The sequence below is a fragment of the Pinus tabuliformis genome, chromosome 6, assembly GCF_031772625.1.
Source record: "Pinus tabuliformis cultivar Carrire ecotype Pingquan chromosome 6, CPIR1, whole genome shotgun sequence".
NCBI lineage: Eukaryota > Viridiplantae > Streptophyta > Pinopsida > Pinales > Pinaceae > Pinus > Pinus tabuliformis.
Window position 1 is genome coordinate 918,310,768 of NC_142292.1, and position 23,424 is coordinate 918,334,191.

A 23,424-nucleotide genomic window follows, 5' to 3' on the forward strand; every position below is an offset into this window, starting at 1 on the left:
AATCAATTATTATACCCAAGTAGTGTGTGAACATGATTGCTCATTGTAATAATCTTTTAAGAGAGAAGCAGCTTGAGCTTTGCTTCTTAGTACCACAACATTTTGATCCTAAGCCATGGATTATAAACATTAACAAATCAATTATTATACCCAAATTGTGTGTGAACATGATTGCTCATTATAATCATCTTTTAAAAGAGAAAGAGCTTGTGCATTATTTCTTAGTACCACAACATTTTTATCCTAAGCCATGTATTATCCATGAGTGTCTTGATTAAATCCCAACCCGTATTTATAAATGAATATAATTAGATGTCATATATTAAAGCAAACTCTTAACATATGTCAAATGTCTTTTTGTTGAGTGATTCTTTTCAAAAGGTGAATTAATGGTTTCCATGCTTCATTGATTTTAACCATTTATATATGTTCAAGGTTCTTTTCTATTTCCAATGCCTCTCTTACTTTTCTTTGAGTATATTTTTGTACTTGAGTCTATGCAAATATGGTGCCTTGCATTTTGAGAGTCTTCAACCAAGGAAAATTACTTGATATGATTGTGCATGATGTCTACATAATGTTCCTTAAACCTTACCTGAAATGATCTCCTAACCACATCTATGTACTCTTTACTATATGAGCAAGGGATGGTGTAACTTCTCTTTACACCATACTTGAAATAATCTCCTAATCTCATCTATATATTTGTTACCACATGAGCAAGAGATGTTGCAAACTTCTTTTATTACCTCAAATTCATAAGTCGTAATCTATCTGTTATACATTTTGGAGAGTTTTAAACAACAAAAATCAAGATTTAACTTAATATTTTTGTTACCAAATTCCAACGAAAAGAAATGAAAAACTTAATACTTAGAAAGCGCGAAATCCATAAGGACGACTCAGGGCAACCATTTCTTTACGGATCAAATGATATATTTTGATTATGTTATATTGCTCGTCGTTAGAATCCCCGCGCACTTGAAAGCGACCGTTGCGCGGCGTATAGTTTGAGTTAATGCACGTCTTTTCACACGAAACCGCGCAAGTCCAGAATCCATTCGATATATCAGTGAAATGCATGCACACGTCAGCAAGCCGGCCGACCTACAAAGGATCAAATTAGTGGACGCCGTTTATGCTAGAGGGATCTGAGTGGGCCCCTTGGCGACAAACTCCGCGTCGAAGAATCATGTAGCAACATGTACGTGGCATAGTGAGTTTATCTAAAAGGCTCTACTTGCTGTATGTGGCCCACTGCGACGTGGGATTCCGAAGGTTGAAGGAAATGGCTGACGTGACGTGTATAATTATAAAATGAACGACGCGGCAATAGGGATTCTGGTTCCTTGGGAATGATGGTAGCTTGAGTTTTTAAAGTAAAATTACATTAAAAAGTAATAATATTGAGATAAACGGTGGGTGGGTTCCGTGATTCACCAAATTCATAGCTTTTGAGCAACGTGGGCACTGAAGAGGGTGATGGTAACTTGCGTTTTTAAAGTAAAATTACTTTAAAAAGTAACAATATTGAGATCAACGTGGGTGGGTCCCGTGATTCACCAAATTCATAGCTTTTGAGCAACGTGGGGACTGAAGAGGGTGTGATGCAATCAGCCCTAAATAGTGGGTTAGATTCCTAGAATATTTTTTAAACATTTTTTTTATTTATTTATCATACTTTAAAAAGTTAAAAGAAGTGTCGGAAGATAGAGTGTATTTTTTTGTTCTTCTAGAAAAGCGGAAACATAAAAATATAAATTGCATGTTCTATTCAAAGCGAATTTCAATCTTACATATATATATAGTTTTAGTAGTATAAAAAGATAAATTTTTTATTTTTATGTTTATTACATTGTAAAGTTAAAATTGAAATTCATTGTTTATTGGAAGTTTCATAAAAATTTAAAAATTGTTTTATTTTACTTTTTTTCATCATTCTTATTTCATTAAAATTTTGAAAAAAATTAAATAATTATTTTATTTTATTTTCATATTTCTTATTTTTTTGAAATTGTAATACAAATTTAAAAATTATTTTATATTATATTTTTTTCACCATTCTTATTTCATTAAAATTTATTGAATAGAGGTTTTTGTAAATAATTATTTAGAGATTTGTCTTTTAAATCCATTAAATTAATTATTTAAATTGCCAACATAGAAATTTTTAAAAGATTTTGTTTATTTATTTAAAAATAAATGGTCTTTTATTAAAAAAACAATAAAAGTATAATGTATTATATCAACTTTTAATGTTTGGTTAAATAGTTTAGTTAGTTGAATACATGTTAAGTTTACCTTTTAGCATTATGTGATATTGTCACTAACTTTGTTCTAGTTGTTCATATTTGATAGGATAAAAAATTGAAGTTTCTCATAAGTTGAAATATTTTAATATGGTAAATTAAGAATTAGATAAAAGAAAAAAAGTAAATTATTTATTTATTTATTATTAAAAATTAAAAGTCCAAAAGAACTTTGAATTTAATAGCTTTGATTTCATTTTTATAAATTCCATTTGATTGAAGAAAATATTAAAAAATAAAATATCATATTAACTTTTTAAAGTTTATTTAAATTATTTTGATTAGTTTAAAGATGCAATGTTTATTAGCATAAAATTTAAAAGTCTTTTTTAAAATAATTAAAAACAAAAAACAAAAAACCAAATTCAAAAGATTTATGATTTCTTTTTTTACAATGTGGTTATTCATTATTTTATTTTAAAAGTAAGATGACCTATATTCGATATTTCTAAATACTTTTTTATTAAATAGAAAATAAAGATACTTTTGCATTTATTAAATTTAAAATTTGTTAATTAAATATATTTTAATCATATTTTTAAATTTAAGTTGGTCAGTTGGCTATGTTTGAATATTATTGCATGGAAAAGTGTTTTTAGTCAAATATAAGATGCACGTGGTAGCAATGTCACTGCTCTTGCTTTTTTTTTGCACATTACTATCACATGACTTTTGTGTATTATGTAACAATAACGTGGGTATATGTGTTAACTTAAAAAAATTTGTTAGCATGTTCAAATTTAAGCTTATATATGCTTATTTAATCTTAATCGTATAAAAAGACAAACTTTTAATTCTTATGTTTATTATACTGAAAAATTAAAATTACAATTCAGTGTTAAGTTTCATACAAATTTAAAAATTATTTTATTTTACACTTTTTTCATCATTCTTACTTCATTAAAATTTTGAAAAAAATTAAATAATTATTTATTTTATTTTCATATTTCTTATTTTTTGAAATTGTAATAAAATTTTAAAAATTATTTTATATATATATATTTTTTTCACCATTCTTATTATTTCATCAAAATTGATTGAATAGAGGCTTTTGTAAGTAATTAGGTAGAGATTTGTTTTCTAAATTCATCACATTAATTATTTAAATTGCCAACAAATTTAGAACTAGTTAATCTTATTAAAATTTTATAGATTTTTTAAAAGATTTTGTCTATTTATTTAAAAATAAATGTACTTTTATTTAAAAAAACAATAAGAGCATAAATTATTGTATCAGCGTTTAATGTTTGGTTAAATAGTTTAGTTAGTTGAGTATGTGTTATGTTTACCTTTTGGCATTAAGTGATCTTGTCACTAACTTCGTTCTAGTTGTTCATATTTGATATGATAAAGAGTTGAAGTTTCTAATAAGCTGAAATATTTTAATATGGTAAATTAAGAATTAGATAAAAAAGTAAAAGATATATATATATATATATATATATATATATATATATATATATATATATATATATATATATATTTTAATTTTTTGGTTTCTCTCGTCTATTATGGTCTGGTTCGATTCTAGTCCGGTGGTGAATTTCCAGTGGTGGGAATTTCTACGTTGGATAACCTTTCCTGCTTGGTATGTGACGGGGTCTGCTTGGTCCCTGGTGATAGTTGGTTTTGCTTTGGGGTTCTCATTTCTCCAGGACTTCGTCTTCCCTCTAGGCTCCATCATGAAGCCTAGCCCCCTCTCCTCACGTGTCTTGGCCTTGGCAAAATAGGAAGGCTCACCTGCTCGAGGTGGTGCCAAAATTGTGTGTAGTGGGAGCTCTAGGCGGGGTGTCGATCCATCGAGGGGCATGGGGCGTGGGAGACACAAATCTTGTGGGGGTCGCAGTTCCTCGACAGCTTCCATAGCAGGCATCCACAGCAATATGGAAATTCAGTGTGGCTGAGGTGTAGGCGGAGGTGGCTATGGATAGGGTCATGGTCATGTTACGATGCCTCAGGGTCGCAACAGTCAGGGTTGTGCTGGGCTAGCAAGTTTGGTTCCTTCTAAGCGTTCAGGTACCTCTACGACGGTCCTCGAGTTGGTGCAATCTGCCATTTCTTGGTTATATGCTCTCGATCAAGCCCGTAGGGAGGAGCATGAGGTTATCATGACCAAACTTGAACAACTCCAATACTTCCAGTGCCATGTTCGTGAAAGGGTGGTAGTGGTCTGGCACGAGAAAAAATTGTTGACAGAGAAAGTTGAAAAACTGGAAACTTGGCTTGCTCACTTTGAGCACCATGTCAATTGCATGTATCACCCTCCTCCTCCTCCAGGTACAGGGCCAAATAATCCTGGTTCAATTACCTCTGATGACTGATCATGATCACTGGTGTTTTTCTTGTTCTTTTAGTTTTCTGGTATGTTAGGCTTCTCATGCAATGGACCTCTCAGCTGACAGTTTTGCTTTTTGTATCTAGTATGGTTATTGCATTGGTCAACAAACCTGGTTGGGGTGAGACCACATGCATTTTGACATCTCTATATATGTTTTTTTATTAATAGACACTATTTGATTTACAATATTTTTTTTATTATTTTAGCTAATAATACAACCTTAATTTTATTCAATATTAATTTAATTATCTATCTTGTATTAATCATATTATCTATTTTATAATAATACTCATACATATAATATTAAAAAACATATATTTAATCTACATATTCTTAGTTAAACCTTGATCAAATCTTCTATTAAAACACCCTTTAATATGAAATAACTAGTTCAATTCCTTATTTTCCCTATTTTAATAAAAAGTGATATATTAAATATAATAAAAATATAATTCCACCAAACTTTTAAAAATAAATAAACTTTTTCTTCTCTTTTAAAAACAACGATCACCGAGTAACCTTTTTCACGTGAGTAGTGAATTTTGTCACTGAATCAACTCTTTCATTTTTAAAAGATACAACTTATTGCTTAGATATATGATTATGAAAAGATTGGAGGTTCCATCATATTGCATAAGATACTCAAGATTTTATTTGTTAGGTATAATATGATTTCTTTTTATAGTGGATTTAAGGATGTAGTTGGCTTCCTTGTTTCATATTTTTCACATTAGTTTCTCATTATTATAGGATATTTCTTTTTACTTTTGATTAATAATATAATTTTTTCTTCTTTTTCTTCATGGTTTTGAATTTTGTGTTTCTAAATGTCCTTTTAGGAAAGATAATTTAGATTAATATCAATAATATAATAACATAATGTTTAGGAAAGATAATTTAGATTAATATCAATAATATAATAACATAATTTCTATTGACATTATGTTATTGATAATATAATATCAATATCAGTGAATAAGGTTGTGCCCATGCTTTTATATTTTTTTGTTGCTATCAACTTCAATAATGAATTATTTTTATTGAAATATAGAGATTAAAATATAATTAAATTTGATATTATGATGTTGGTTATTTTTACAGAAATTTTTGTTGGTACATTAAGATAATAAAATTTAGTGATATTGATCAAAATCATAGAATGTAAAATTTTATTATTATTATTGATGAAAGTTGATACATATTGTATTTAATTTTATATGGCTTTTGCTTTGTTAAGTTAGTTTATTATGTACTTAATTCATATTGGAACATCATATAATTTGTCATCTATTTTGGTATTTTTTGAGTGGAAAAATTAGAAGAATTGGCATGTAAAATCTATTTTAGTGCGAGGTACCAATTTGGAAAATTGGGGTTTTGAACTTTTAGTAGTCATTTTAACTCATCAAATGATTTTTTTTTATGGTTGTAATGTGTGTAGCTTGTACTCAAATCCTTGATGTTGATCTAAGCACAAAGACATTTCCAATGATGTGAAAATCACCTCAATTGTAGTTTCTATGCAAAAAGCTATGCCTTTCTCAAATTGACCTACCTTGCTGATCACCATAGTATGAGTGAATACTTGCCAACCCCATTACTTACACATATTAGGATAGTAACTTACTTGTAAACTTTTAATAAAATTTTAAAAGATCCAAAACTTTATCACAACTAAAAATTGAAAACATCAACCATATAAATCATAAATATAATAATATAATTCACATTATTAAAAAACTATAATCTTTTATTTTAAAATGATTAAAAATGAGATAAACATAAATATAACAATATAATTCAAATCATCAAAAAACAATAATATGTTATTTTAAAATTTATTAAAAAAAACCTTATTCACTTTTACGAATTTCCTCTCAAAAAATCAAATTTAAATATGCATTTATTTGTAAGAACTTAAAAATATAAAAATAATTGTAACATAATAAAATTTATAACTATTAAAATATTTTCGAACTTATTTTTAGAACTAATACATTTGTTGTTTTGGTATTCCAAAGAGCTACTTCTATATACCTCTCCCGTTGTCGCATTCCAAAGACTTAACGTTATAAATAGTTTATGTGTAATTTTTTCACTTTATGCCCAGCGACATTATCACATCAAAACCGGTGGAACGGTATTTTTTAGTTTTATGGGTTTAAAGTTATAAATAATTAGCACAACTATATATTTATTGAAATAAATGTGGTTGATATATTTAATATGTATTATGATGATAATGATGATGATAGTTAATGTCTATTGAGACTAAATTGGTTTATCGGACTTATAATTTTTTTAGTTTTTAATTATTTGGCTCCTCGTCTTTCTTGGCGAGATTGGTGTTGTAGCTTTTTTTTTTCTACGATCTTCCAACTTCCTTTATCTTGCATCTCCTTCATCTCTTCTGGTTCTTGGGACATTGGTGTCTTAGCTTCGCGATCTATTGTGTTCATCCTTTTGAAGATAGTTGGAGAAGAAGTTTGGTCTAGGAGATCTGCTTTGCTGTTAAATGAAGATTTATTTTGTGTGGTATTCAAATCTTCATAACTGTTGATTTGTTGGGCGGGACTTTCTCCCTGTTTGTCTTGAGAGTTGTTTCTTTCTTGCCCGATTTCTTGTGATTCGGAGTTTTCTCTAGAGTATTCTTCTTTGATGACAGTGTAGTGTTCTTTTTGTGCTCCTTCCCACCATGTAGACCTGTGGTGGTTTTCTCTAGCAGAGTTTTTCTGGGAGGCTTTTGGGCAATTTTTGGCTAGATGGCCTGTCTCAAAGCAGGATCGACATTTGAAGAGGACACTTTCATAATCGAGTTTCTGGTTCCACATATAGTCTTTACTTGTTAGGTTTATTTCAGCTGGGAATCCGGCGGTAAAGTCCATTTCCACACAGATGCATGCATAGGTGGTTCTGGCATATTCCTCTGTTTCTGAGCACCTGCAGTAAAATTTCCCAATTGCATTTCCAATGGCTTTTAGCGAGGAAAGATTCCAAAGATGCTAAGGTAGGCTTGGCAATCTCACCCAAACTGGTGCTGAGGTTATGACTGTTGTAGAGGGATCGAATGATGGGTTCCATGGCTTCATGAATAGGCTTGATTTTTCTCAAAACCAAGGACCAAAATCTAGAATACATTGTCTGCTTTTAGGATTTTCAAAATCTACTATAAAGTAACCCCTAACACAGAGGTATTATATTTAAATATGATTAAAAGTATAAATTTAATATAAATATTAATATAGATATTAATAAATATATAATAGTAAAAAAAATATTATAAAATAATATATATATATATATATATATTCTCGATTTTTAACATTAATTTTATTGGTTTATTGATTATTTAGATTTATATTATTAATATTTTGGGTTTATAGTCTATAGGTTTTAATCAGTGAAATTTATAATGCACATTTCTTAATTCTTTTATTAATAATAATAATAATAATAATAATAATAATAATAATAATACAATGAGATTAATATTAAAAACCTAAAGTATATAAACTTTGTTAATTAATAATGAATAATGGGTAATTAATTATTAATGAAAACTACTATTAGGGATTAATATTTAAAACTGAACATATATAAATTATTAATAATTAATAATTTAATAATTTTCTCTTCAGATAAACATTATAAACCTCCTCCTCCTAATAATAATAATAATAAGAGGAGGATGATAAATATTATAAAACCAAGACATATAAACTGGTTAATTATTAATTATTAATATTAATTAATATTATTAATTAATTAATTATTAACTTTGATTAATATTTATTAAGATATTTTAATTATTAACTAAATTAATATTAGTTTTTTCAGATCGAAAAAGCATGATTGTATTTATATCAGAAATATAAACATAGCATTATGTACCAATACAATTGTTTCTCATATAGAAGAAACTATGCAAAGGAATGGAGAAACAATACGTCCCAGCCTAATTGAAAAGCATCAACAATTCATGCCAAAAGAAAAAACTAATAGCCATGATAGGTATAAGCCTAAAATAGCCTCACTGATCGTAGAGAAGGCAATATTTATCCACTGAAAACAAAGAAGATCAAAACAATCTGCCCATATCAAAAAGAGAGCCAGAATTGCAGACATCAAGCTTGGAGGACCTGCGTTCACTGGAAGCAGCAACATTAGAGGATAACAACCATCAACATCTGGAGAGAAGCATCTGATCTTAATGGAAAACAAAACCAAAAGATGATGAAAGAAACAGAACCGAAGCAAAAGCAAGGTTAAAAGTCGGGAGGAAAGAAATCCTGAATGGAGAAGATTTTGCCCTCATGGGAGACCTGCATAAACCATAAGCCTGGAACCGCCTGAAGACCCCTTTTTGATAAATCATCTGCCTGCTGATTAAGGGCCCTTTTGATGTGATGAATGGAAGCTCCCTTGGACCTGTTCCATAAATATTTGATCCTATCAATCCATCCAATGAGCTGCGGCTTCATAATGATATTCTTACCAAGAACACCATCCACCATGACCTTTGAGTCGCCAAAAATGGATACATCCTGGATATTGAGAAAGAGGCAGAAGTGGAGAAGGCCAGCAAGGGCCATCGCTTCCGCCTTGCTGTTGGATCCTCTCCCCCCGTTCCAGTAAATGAGAAAATGACAATTTTCGTTTACCGAGATGATGACCCCACAGCCACATTGACCTCCCTGTTCAGCCCCGTCAAAAAAAGCCTTTGGCATAGGAGACAATTCCTGCAGGACCTCATTACCATTCTGTTTCGGCCGCTTGGGAAGGCACTGCGGAATCGACTCATAGATGGAAGTAATAATGGAGATGATTTCCAGAAAAGGGGAAGCCTTGCTATTGAAAATAACCTTATTACGCCACTTCCAAATACACCATACAGATATGATGAAGATTGATCTCCATGATTTTTTTTGAAGACTGCTCCATAAGAAAGCTTCCGAAATAGAGGAGTGAGACATATGCTGGATACCATAGCATTCCTCCAGAGCTCTCCAAAGAAGACGAGTCTTCTTGCAATCTAGAAAAAGGTGGAAGTTGCTTTCTTCATCAGACCAGCAGATGGGACAAACACCAGGACCCTGCCATCCGCGTTTCCTTAAATTTTCCCAAGAGAGATTTCTATTGTGGAAGGATAACCAGGAGAAAAAGATCATTTTTGAGGGGCATCCCGATTTCCAGAAGATGGGCGGGAATGAAGGCCTAAGGAGAGAAGGCTTAAGGCCGATCAGGTCTCTATAAACATCTTTTACCTGCACAGCAGACATAGCTTTCGAGCTTTTCCACATGAGACCATCCTGATTCTCCGAGCGAAAGATTCCACAGTTTCTAAGGCGGATTCTGATTTGATCCCATTGAAAAGCAATGTCTGTCGGCATCCCCAGACTATCAGCTTCCTTCCAAAGAGGAATCGGACCCTGCCAACCTGCAATTAGACTATCCCAATAAAACAGACCTTTCCTGTGGAGAAAATTTAGTAATGAATCCTGAATCTCAATCGCCTCAGCACCACTCATAAAATGGTCTTTCCCAATGAGAATATTTTTACCTGATTGGAAGTGCCAAGATAAGTTTCCCAGGAAAAAATTACCAATCCTTCGGAGGCTTAACCAAACAGGAGACCCCTTAGAAGAGCCTAACTTTTTTTTCCTGAGCCAAAATGCCAAATCCTTCCTTCTTAAATATTTGTTCCGAACTATATTGCTCCATGGACCATTTTCAAAGATGCCTCTCCACAGAGTTTTACAAAGCAAGGCCCTTCCGAAGGATTTCAAGTCTAAAAGCCCCCATCCGCCACAGCTCTTCGGCATGGAAATATTGGATAAAGTTGAGAGATGAAATTTCTTTTTACCCGCTTGCCCTCCCCATATGAAATTTGCCGTAAGCTTGTTCATTGCCATAATTATGCTTGCTGGGAGGAAAAATAGATGGGCCCAGTATACTACCATCTGATTTAAAACCGATTGAGCAAGGATCACTCTTCCTGCAAGTGAGAGGCACCTGTATTGCCAGGCGGAAATCTTCTTGTAATACCTATCTAATATCCACACCCAATCCGCCTTTTTATAACCAGAGGCTTTTAACTGAAAGCCCAAATATTTTAATCTGAGACTGATAGATTGAGCTTTTATTCCAAACAGAGCCGATAACCATTCAACCTCATCCTGGCACGAATCATTATGGAAAAAGATAGACTTTTCATAATTTATTTGAAGACCTGTTGCCCTCTGAAAAATTTTTAAAATCTCATAGTAACACAACCATGTAAGTCTGCATAGCATTCCGAACAATATAATGTCATCAACAAAAAGATTATGGGAAATCGAAATGCTCCTGCATATTTTAAGCGGATAACATCTGAATTCCTCTACGGCCTTATTGATATGAAGGCTGAGAGTATTCATCGCCAGAATGAATAAAAGCGGGGATAAGGGACATCCTTGCCGGAGACCTCTGGATGCAGAGAAAAAAGGAGAGGGAATCCCATTTATGATCACCGAAAAATTCACCATCTCAACACATGCCATTATCCAGTTTGTCATACCAGCTCTTAAGCCAATCTTTGCCAGTAAACACCTTAGATATCCCCAATCGAGGCAGTCGTATGCCTTTTGGAGGTCAATCTTAAGAATGACTGCATCTCTTTTTTTTGCCTGAATAGCAAATAAACCTTCCTGTGTACTTGCCACCACATCTTGTATGTTCCTTCCTTTTAGAAAAGCGTGCTGCTCTGCTGTTAAGTGTTTGGATAATGTTCCTTTTATTCTCTCTGCAATTACTTTTGCAGTAATTTTGTAAGAAATATTACACAAGGAGATCGGCCGGAAGTCCATGAAAGACTCCGCTTCATCTTTCTTCGGAATGAGTGCTATGTTGGTGGAAGCAACCTTTGGATTGATACTACCCGCCATTCTTGAACCCTCTATCATCCTTAACAAATCCGCTTTGAAGAGGTCGAAGAAATGAGTAAAAAACTCTATTGTCCAGCCATCCGGCCCTGGACATTTATCTCTTTTAAATGATTTCATAATTCCAAGCAACTCTTCTTCAGAGATTGGTTGAAAATTTTTATCATTTGTTTCCTCATCAAACATCTGAGGAAAAACTTCGATGCCCCATAGAATATCCTGAAACCTGCTCTCTTCAGATCTTTGGTACTGTTTAGCAAAAAAGTTTACTGCCTCATTTGATATTTCCTGTTGAGAGTAAATGAACTGACCACTTCCATCTCTTATCTTCCAAATGGAATTTTTTTCACGCCTGGCATTTGCAAAGTCGTGAAAGAACTTTGTATTCTTATCCCCTTCTTTTAGCCATATCGCTCTACTTTTCAAACGCCAAAAAGATTCCTCTTGTTCTAAAATTTTTATTTTCTTCTTTTGCAACTCCTTTATAAGACACCTCATCTCAAGAGATAGCTGATGAGTAGCCATCGCCTCCGATGCCATGTCCAAAGCCCTTTGGATGTTTCTGAGCTCTTTTCTGTTGGATAGCCTTTTCTCATATTGCCATTTTTTCACCACCTTACGCATATAAACCATTTTGTCCCTAAATGTCATCAAGAGCGAGGAAGGATTATTATGTGCCAACTCGTTCCAAGTTTTTTTGATGAGGTCATTAAAGCCCGGATCCTCCAAAAAGGAGCTATTAAACTTGAATGAGTATCCTTTCCTGAAACTTTTTTCCTTCCAGCCTAAAATGATTGGCCTATGATCTGAAATGAAGATGTTTTCAATTGATGAGAATGGCATACCCATATAATCAATCACACTAGCATGAATAAGAAACCTGTCCAGCCTTTTAGCAACATATGCTTTCTCAATTCTGCCATTTTCCCATGTCGGGATCATTCGAGGAGGGAGAATGTCAACATAAAGAGGATCCTTCTTTCTGTTACTTCCCCAAATCCCGTCCATTGTTAAAGTGAGGTTTAAGTCCTGTGCAATCAATAAATTTTCCACATCAAGCATTTCAGAGTCCAAAATATTCTCCCAGAATAGCATTCTATTCTTGTAGGGGGCGTATATATTGAGGATGTTAATAGGAAAATTGTGACCTCTCATTTTAGCCGAAATCAGAATTCCTGCCAAGCATCTATATGTTTTTGCCATGATCCAGGACGGATCCCATAAGACTACTAAACCCCCCGAGAGACCGGTCGCCTCGATGGCAGAGATGTGCCATGAAGGAAACATCTTTCTAAAGTAAGAGATTGCAACAGAGGAGGCATGCATTGTTTCCTGTATTAGAATAATTTTGGGTCTAACTGAATAAAAGAAGTTTTTTAAGGCCAAAAACTTGGGTCCTGCCCCCAAGCCCCTTATATTCATGGAGATGACGAAATTCATATCGGAGATTTTCCGGCCTTGCATGCTCTAAGAGGCCTGTCTTCAGACATGTCTATGATTGGGACTTCTATAAGAGATAAATTTCAGACCCCTCTGCCCGCTCCCTCACCTCTCCCCCTGAAGTGCCTGCTTCCCCCTTTTGTTTTCCTCCTCACCGTAATATTTCTAGCCGACTTTGGACTAATTTGAGGGGACGATTGAGTTGGGGGTTTATGAATTGTAAGCGCCCTGAGCTGTAGAGATTTTTTATTTAACAGGAAATCCAAATCGCTGCCTACCGAATTTGTGGGCGATGATGTAGGCGAGTTTGCAGGGGTAGGAGTAATCATAATCTCTTTTCCTCTTTCTATTGAAGAATTTATTTTATTTGGAGATGGAGTAGAGGACTGGATGGATTGGATTTCATTACTGAGCATTTTAAGAGGATGCAGAGTCGGGCGAGGGCATGGGATCTCATGATTCGAGGCGGGTTCTAGCAGAGGCATAGAAGGTGATATAGGCTCCAGGATTTTGATATTGATAGGAGACTCATGATCCGGGGCAGGCTCCAAAGGGGGCATGGAGGGGGATATAGGCTCGCGGGGAGCATTTGAGTCAATCGGGTGAATCGGGAGCCGATGTTCTTTGGCAAAGAGATCCGAGTGGGTTTCTGATCCTGAGAGAGACAAATTCTTTGAGGATGAAGATTGCTCTGACTCCTTGCAAGGAGATTTAACTTTGTAAGGCTTTGCTGCAAAACGATGATGATTGTGCTGCTTTCGGATATTTGAAAGGCGTCTTGGACAATTCTTTATTAGATGCCCAGTGCGATGGCAAGTTGTACATCTAAAGGGAATCCCCCAGAAGTCGAGCCTTTGCCTGATTTTTGAATCCCTCCAGTGTATATCTATATTAGCCGGGAATCCTCCTCTGAAAGGTTTGTCTATTAATATCCAGGCTACTCGTTTGTCTTTCTCACCTAAAACCCAAGGATCCACATATACACATCTATCGATTGCATTGCCAATTTCAGCTAGAGTTTCCTTAGACCACAATTCTAATGGCAATCCAGGGATCTTGACCCAGATTAAATTATTGGATGGAGTGTTCTTCAATGGATTATAGCCCATATACCATCTGTGTAATGCCAAGAAGCTTCTTTTATAAACCCATTGTTGTTTTAGGATGATTTCCAGGCCATTTGAGTTTAGAAAGTGAAAGCAGTACCATTCTTTCAGTAACCTGGCTATAATTGGAACATATCCAATTAACAGCTTCCATTGCTGCTCAAGCCAACACCCATCTTTGAGTCATCTAGGTCTGGGAAATGCCATCTCCCGACCAAGGCCTTTGATTGGAGACTTTCAATACGACCAGTCAGGTGACTATTCTCTATTCTGATAACAGCGGGAGGGGGTATAATCTTAACAGGTTTATTATTTCCCTGAAAATAGTCCTCTTGCCAGGCTTTTTGAATGAAGTTTTGTCCGGGCTGACGGATAGAGCATAAAGGGTTATCTTTTACAAGACCTTTCCTCTCATTTTGTGGGATCGAGGGGTGAATCAGCATTTCCTCCAGAGTGGATTGCCACTCACTATCCACTTTGGCATACTTGTATACTGACTCCGCCTGGATGGCCGCTTGAATCATCGCCTCCAAGTCGGAAGTGTCAGTCATCCTTAATTTCTCCACCTACTTCTGAAAACAAGGGGATCATGAAAAATCCAGGGAAGATATGGCCCAGGGTGGGAGGTCAGAAGAAACAGATGGGTCTGAGCAAAAAACCCAGAGAGAGAAAGCCTTGATCCTCGAAATTCTAGCTACGGTACTGTCCTGTGAAGCCTCGGGAACAAGTTCCTCTATTTGAAAATTAAGGAAGTTAATTATATGTCCATCAATCGGATTACCTATAAACAGGATGATCTATGACATTGACTGGGCTCTGACAGTCACATAGGATATTGAATTTTTGATGGCTTGGCTTAATTCAGAAATCTGTTCTGTCCCCATAGAAAATTCGAGAAACCAGAGAAAGTACTAATCTTTCCTCTGCCCAAAGATCTTAGTCAGAGAAGGAATTTAAGGCTTGTACTTATGAAGGTAGAACCAGCAGCCGGAGAAAAAATCCGGCCCAAAAAATACCAGGGAGATTCAAGCAAGGGTGCGTATGAGCCTATGTTGCAGGGATTAGAAGGTTTCTGTGAGCTGAGATTTTCAGGATGATTCCTCTGGGCAGAATATACAGCAACAAAATAATTGACAGACACACCACCAGTGGCCAACCTTAAACCGGAAATCCGAGCAAGGTTTTGAGATGACAAAATATTTCTGAAGCTTGAGAAACGATACCCATGATCGTCTCGCTTCCGCAGACATGGGGAAAACTAAACAATCTTTCTGTTATCCTTGAGACTATACCAAGACATCTACGCTACATCCATCATTAGCTTCCTTTCCTCTAAATCAGAAAAAACTTCAAGCTTTCATAGACACACAAAAGCTAAACTAAATCCAACGCATGACAGATGCTTTACACCATTTCTTTTAAAATGCCATTTAAACTAAAAAAAAAACATTATGATAAACAGAGCTTATAAGAGCTGACATGGAGTTGCAAGCGAGCTGAGAGGAGAGTGCAAGAGCGAGCTACAAAATTGAGCCATGACCAAAGAACTTTTCCAGCACCAAGAAGTATAAGAGATTCAGAACTGACGATAGTCATACCATGCTTGAAATTGAGCCTACAAAGGTCTTGGAAGGTGACAGCTGAGGCTAAATGAAACTCCTTTCAGGCGATGAAAGCCACCCTTGAAAAGGAGAAGAACCACTAAGTATCAGAACACTTACGGTGATTCAGAGCATGCCTTACCGTGCAGTTTCGACGATAATCATACCACCCTTGAGCTTGGCCTACAAAGGACTAAGAAAATGACAGGGGAGGCTAAAATGACTAAAATGGCAGATTTCAAAGGAGCTGAGAATGCTCAGGCGATGAAAAGTTAAGCTACCAGAAAGCTTACGACAATTCAGACCATCAAAAGGCATCTCTGCATGTCACCCCAGAGTATTTAGAGCAGAAGAGCATGCATTACTGCAAGCCAAGTGTCAAACGTGAACTATTCTACGAGTCGTGGGAAGAGCATGCATTACCGCATGAGGCTAACATGCATTAGCTACACCTGTCTCTGGTTGGCTCCCTCCTTCTTGCGCTCTGGTTGGCTGCATCTCCACCTAGCTCCCTCCTTCTTACATTCCGGTTTGCCACCCGTCTCTACACTCCACCGCTCAGCTGCCGTGCTCCCTCATCCTGCATGTCACCAACTAAATTAATATTAGCTAATCAATATTAATTTTCTCTATTAATTATTAATTATTATAATTATTTATTAGCTAATTATTAATTATTTATAATTAATTAATTATTTATAAATGAATATTTATAAAAATGAACTAATTATCGTTTAAATATAAATAATTATAATTATTAAATATAATTAACTACTAATTATGAAATATAATATATTTAGTTAATTATTAAATTAAATTAATTAATTAATTTAACTACTAGTTTTTTATAATGGAATATTATTTATAAAAATTAATTAATTATAATTAAATATAATTAATTATTGATTATTAGTCATTATAATTATTGATGATGATGATGATGATGATGATGATGATGATGATGATGATGATGATGATGATAGTGGTTAATGTTCACTGAGACCAAATTGGTCTATCGGACCTATAATTTTCTTAGTTTTGAATTGTTTGGCTCCTCATCTTTCTTGGCAAGATTGATGTTGTAGCTTTCTTTTTCTTCTCTACGGTCTTCCAGCTTCCTTTATCTTGCATCTCCTTCATCTCTTTTGGTTCTTGGGACATTGGTGTCTTAGCTTCGTGATCTATTGTGTTCGTCCTTTTGAAGATAGTCGGAGAAGAAGTTTGGTCTAGGAGATCTTCTTTGCTGTTAAATGAAGATTTATTTTGTGCGGTATTCGAATCCTCATAACTATTGATGCTTGAGGGGTTGTTGAGTTCACTTTTATGTTGTTGGGCGGGACTTTCTCCCTGCTTGTCTTGAGAATTGTTTCTTTCTTGCCCGATTTCTTGTGATTAAGAGTTTTCTCTAGAGTATTCTTCTTTGATGACAGTGTAGTGTTGTTTTTGTGCTCCTTCCCACCATGTAGATCTGTGGTGGTTTTTTCTAGCAAAATTTTTCTGGGAGGCTTTTGGGCAATTTTTGGCTAGATGGCCTGTCTCAAAGCAAGATCGACATTGGAAGATGACACTTTCATAATTGAGTTTCTGGTTCCACACATAGTCTTTACTTGTTAGGTTTATTTCAGCTGGGAATCCAACGCTGAAGTCCATTTCCACACAGATGCATGCATAGGTGGTTCTGGCATATTCCTATGTTTCTGGGCACCCGTAGTAAAATTTCCCAATTGCATTTCCAATGGTTTTTAGCGAGGAGAGATTCTAGAGATGCAAGGGTAGGCTTGGCAATATCACCCAAACTGGTGCTGAGGTTATGACTGCGGTTGAGGGATCAAAATATGGGTTCGATGGCTTCATGAATAGGTCTGAGTTTTCCCAAAACCAAGGGCCAGAATCTAGAATACATTGCCTGCTTTCGGGATTTTCAAAATCTACTATAAAGAAACCCCTAGCACAAGGGTAGATATTAATTTCATTTTAAATGACAGGATTCCATACCTTCGAGATCCAATTGTGGAGAGCTGTCAGCCATGGCCAAAAACCATTGAACTGAAACCATTGAACTGACAGATTAGGGCAGTTTCAAAAAACTTCAAAGCCTCATTGAGTGAGGCCTGGACCACCTGGATAGTGGGAGTTGGGGCTTCACTGATGATATGGGCAGGAGCTTTCCCTCCAAAAGTGGACGGAATTGAGTCAGTAGCTATTTTTGCGAAGCTAGGGGCCATATTTTACTTGCTCATAGAACCTAGTCGCAGAGAAATAATGCAGAAGATTAAATCTAGATCTAGCTGCATAAGATTGAATAGGTGGTTCGTCTATGAAATTGGTTCTTTCCTTTGATAACCCCATAGCGTGAGACAGTGGAGAGTGCCGAAGCACAGCGTGGGAGGCGAGACCAAGGAAATAAGGCAGAAGATTAGATCTAGATCTAGCCCCAGAAGATTACATCTAGAACCCAACCGCAAAGAAATAAGGCAAAAGATTCTAGATCTAACCGCAAAAGATTAGATCTAGAACCTAGCCACAGAGAAATAAGGCAGAAGATTAGATCTAGATCTAGCCATAGAAGATTAGATCTAGAACCCAGCCTCAGAGAAATGGCACTCCTGAGACATAATTTTCTCTCAATAGAAAGCTCCCAAGTCTCTATATAATTAGTAAATATATATAATAATTAAATATATATAATTATTAATTATTGAATATAATTAACTACTAATTATTAAATATAATATATTTAATTAACTATTAAATTTAATTAATTAATTAAATACAACCTAAATGAGCCTAATGGTTAAGAGCATGTGTTTCCTCCTAAGAGGTCACAGGTTCAAAACTAGAGGGGTGGAGTATGTATGCCTTCATAGGCTTAGCAGACAAATCATTGCGCGGAGGTGGGTCCATGTCCCACAAACAAGGGGTTCTTATACACTAATTTGGTGTATGGCTTGGGTGTGGCCTTAAAATTGGATAATAATAATAATAATAATTTATTATTTATATATTTAATTACTGTTTTTTCGTTGTTCAAAAAATTTCATTAGATGTTCAGGAAGGCATTGTTTACAAAAATAATCTCAACAGGCCCCTTTCCCTCATTCCGACCAAACTTGTTGAGATTAGGGCCTGGAGGAAACCATAGAAAGCAATTGACATCAATTATTTTCGAAAGGCATTGTAGCCTTAACACTCTAGGAGAAAACAAAAAGATAACTAGGACTGATAGCAACATATCAAGGAGAGGCATTGGGGGGGATTATAAGGGGAGATGCAAAGTAGATGACATGGTCATGGATATGAAAATCGATGTGTTCCACCTGCACTTCCAAGTTGCATAGGTGGTCATTGGTGCGATAATAGTTGTAGCAAAGATTGTCAAATTGCTTCAGAATTTCATTTTGACACTATTGGATTTCATTTATATAAGCTACAAGCTCATTGCAATCTTCATAATAGTGGTCCCTGAGAATATCCATGCTAATCTGGACATTTCGAAGCTGGTCAACGATGGACTCCATAGTGGCAGGAGCCACAATGTGGCATGGGGAGCGAGCTGGTGATGTAACAACTGCTTCTTTAGTCTCCCAACCATCTAAATTATCCAAGGGCGAGTTGTGGCGAGGCTCGGGACACCCTGCAAGAAAAGGGTGCCCTCACTCTCGATGAGGCCGACCCCGTTGACAGGGCATGCTATAGTGGTCGTGACGGAACCACTGAATGAAGGGGGAGGCCAAAGAAGAGAGCTCACTACACCTGGAATAACAAGGAAAATAACCAAAACTAAGAAATCATCGCTCCAGATGAGTGCGGGCCAACGATAAGAAAACACACACATTAACACAGGGAGAGCTTGCAAAAACCAAATCCCAGGGCCTTAGTAGGTCGTGATCCTTCCTTCACCCCCTTAACTTAGTTATGATAACACCACACCCTCGATAATACAAAGAAATAATAGCAGTAACCCTCAACCCTAGTAGGCAACCAAACCACCAAAAGGGCATATTAAAGCTCGAGATAATGCCATCCCACAAACAATAGCCAAAGTTTATTCTCATAAAATAACAAAACATGGGGCAAGCCAAGCTAGACTCTGACAGAACCCCCCCACTTATGATGACGAGCACTGTAACACCCAAAAATACATAAAATTACTAAGGTTACTAAGTTAATTTTATTATCTGTTACTTTAAGTTTTATTACATTATGTTGTTAAACAATAAGTGACTGAGGCTGGAAGGCCAAGAAAAATAAATTGTGGTTACCTAAATGATTGGTAATGATACTTTAACAAAAAAAAATAGAAATTGTTTACATTAATTAAAAAAAATAGTTACAAAGATAGTTACCCATCTGCCCTGAAGGGAGATTTAGAGGGGAGCAAAATAATTCAGGAGAGATCCTTGAGCTAGGTGAAATAAACCAGTGGGAGAATTCTCAAGAAAACAGTCAGAAAAGAGTACAGGACTTGGGGGCAGGATAGGAGTCCAGAGACCCAAGGTACTTGACTGTAGCTGGAAATAATTAACTGTGATACCAAAAGAAAGTGCTCGGGGGAGGGTCTGGACGTAATTTCCAGACTCGTGGCTGGGAGGAGAGACTTTCCAAAGAGGATTGTTTACTACTGGTTGCTATTATTAAATAGATAAGTACCATGAAATGTTTTATTAAGAGTTAGTACTGTACTATAGAATAAAGATTTAATTGAAAAAGTAGGAACTCTTATTCGTTTTAATGTTAGAGAAATTTCTTGTATGCAGAACGATTGAGAAAAGAAATTCTTTAAAAGTACATTAAAACAACAGACGGGGTTTATCTACTTTCTCAGTATACAAAACAGTAGAAAATATCTGATGATAATATGCAAAAGACACAACAAGTAATTTTAGTATGAAGTAGGACCTGACATAGTACATAAATAAGCCTACGCTCTTAAATATTCAGCCGTATTTTTCATTCCATAAACAACAGAATGAACTGTGCAAAACCCTTCAGGAATTCCACCCAAAATCATTTGCGTATTATGCTTTTCAAATTAAACATATATCGATTAACGCATCATAATATAGCTACAATGTATAACTTTCAAACATAATAATAATTTGTTCGAAAATGCCGAACGAGCAGAGGTGCATCCTCATCTATCATCCATGCAACAATTTACTAGTCTATGGCAGACATAGAAGGCATAAAGACTATACGCCTATCTTAGAACAAACTCCTAGTATAAACCCTCACTAAACCAATTATTCCGCAAGGACCAAGCAACAAATCGATAAATCTTAATACTTTGAGATTTAGAACAGAGGCATTTTGGCCCATTACTAAATATGAAACAACATAACCAGAATATCAGTTAAAAATTGGAAATGCACTATATATAAATATGTATGTTCTACTACGAAAACAATCATAGTTCTAGGATCACGCTTTTGGGTTGATATGACGAAAACCGTAGAGTTGTTTTAAGTGATAACATAACCAAAATAAAGAGAAAGATACAACAAAAATATGTTCATAAAACCTCGACTTAGAGACTGGTGTTTTTTCCCCTAATTTGCTCAAATCATGCACCGAGGTTGCCGACTCTCATAAACAACCAACTAGATAAAAAGTAAAAGAAATCTAAGTAACATTCTGAGCTCGGCTTGGGAATTAAACCCTTCATAAACTAAATTGTTGTGGACCAGAATTCCAACCTGGAAACAACCAATAAAACTATAAGACATTGAACTTTAAGAGTATGTTCCAAGCTTAAGCGAGTAGAGCAGAGAGGGGAAAGTACTTGCCATTAACCAAAATCAGGTATGGAATTATTGCAAGGCTATCTAATAGAGAGAAAATTTCCAAACACGTATATCAATAATTGGAAGGTGTTATACCTGAGTCTGGAGGGTTTCCTCTCCAAATGACCACCTACAAAATACATCAAAACCCTCAATAAATAGTTCTGAGCTCATAAAATTATTAATGACTCATGAATATCTCCGGGTTTATAAGCTTACCTTCCGAATCCTGGAGCAGAACTTGTCCCATCGTTTTGAGATACTCTTGATATATCCTGGACAGAGGCAATAGCCCGTCAGTCTCGGCATCGAACAATATTTCCACATTCACATAGAAACAGAAGAAACTATCAACCTTACTTGAATTCATATGACTAGTAATACTTGCCTTCTTTGGACTAAACATCATAACCAGGGCAAGCTATAGGAGGAGTAACTACGAGGCTACATCCTTCAACAAATAAAACTGCCATTGCAGAGCAGCAAGAAGCCTTGGGTCGACGGTAACACTAAACTCACCGAATTTTGGGCACGAGAAAACAGTTAGGTGGTAAAACCCTAGACTCACACCACCGTTGGATCACCGGGCAAGAGTCAACGAAGATAAGATGGGACAAATGGCACAGGAATGCAGAACCAGATGACATTTGCATTCAACATCCTTGGTCGAGATCACGCCACGTGTCCCAGCGTACGAGGACCAGCTAAGCCAAGGCTGGGCAGTGAATGCTAAAGCACCGGAGGCCATGTGAACAATTAACTCTAACCATTGTAGAAGCATTGTGAACTGTGCAGATATTAAGCACATATGAGTTACAACTGTGACTTGTTCGATATTATGACAACGTTAATCCATATTAATGATTGTATGCATAATAATATATATATGTTCATAACCAGGTTTCGTATTAATTTTTTTTCTTTTTTCTTTTTTTATATGTATCATGTTATTTTTAAATTTATAAAAAGCTACTGTTACAAGCACCGAGCTCCTAAAACTTGAAATTCCTCAGAGGAATCCTGAAGGTGTGAAGATGAAACGACTCCCCAACCTCTCGCACTCCCGGATCCTAGGGCAAGCCAACAAACCAGTGCCATCCCAAACCAATCGAGCACACGCGTCCACACCACTACTCAACCAAGGCCTTGACCTGAGCTAGTCGTCATGGAACCCAATGCGAGCACCTCTGTTCTTATCTTTGTCCAAATTCATTGTCGGTTTCCCATGTATTTAATTGTGAAGTGTGCGAGTAGTCTCGACATTCGCCTGAATTGAAGGTTGGAGCGACACATGATGTCACATTGAATGTGCGTGTGGACTCAAACGGAGCCCAGTTGAGTGCTCAGATGACAAGTGGTAACCAGTTGTATTACCCCATCAGGGGTATTTATTTAAAAATATTATTATTAATACTAAAATTAAAATTAATTAAAATTAAAATTGCTATTAAATAATTAAAATTGATATCAAATTTAAAGAACATTATTATGTCCTCCACGCTTCTTCAACTGCAAGAATTCAATACCATTGCTCAATACTATCGTCATTTTTTAAAATTGTTTTATTTTTATAAGTTTTATTTCATTGTTTTCATTTTTATTTTATTTTTGTATAGTTAAAATACTTGCCTTACATTATATTATTATTATTATTATTTTTCATTTAATTTTTAAGATTTAATTTTATTTAATTTTAATTTTTGTTTTTATATTTTTTGATTTAATCAATGTTACAACATTTCTAAACATTACATCACAACATCTATATACAATAAAATTTAATATATATAAAACTTTGAAATCAAAAAAATTAAAATAAATGTTTAAACTTTCTTTTTTATTTTTATTTTTTTCTAATAATAAATTTATAAAGAAACTTAATTACTAAACTAAAGCATAAACATATTTAGTATAAAGTTTAAAAGCA

At 35.0% G+C, this 23,424-nt stretch overlaps 1 protein-coding gene across 1 annotated transcript in view; it reads right to left on the reverse strand.

The window, feature by feature from the left end:
• LOC149261938 (uncharacterized) overlaps positions 1-4,252 on the reverse strand; it is a 51,545-nt gene extending 47,293 nt beyond the window's left edge. The window contains exon 1 of the mRNA XM_089372389.1: positions 4,050-4,252. Within this exon, the coding sequence (XP_089228515.1) occupies positions 4,050-4,252 (203 nt within the window). The remainder of the gene's footprint in view (positions 1-4,049) is intronic.
• Between the last annotated feature and the right edge of the window lie 19,172 nt (positions 4,253-23,424).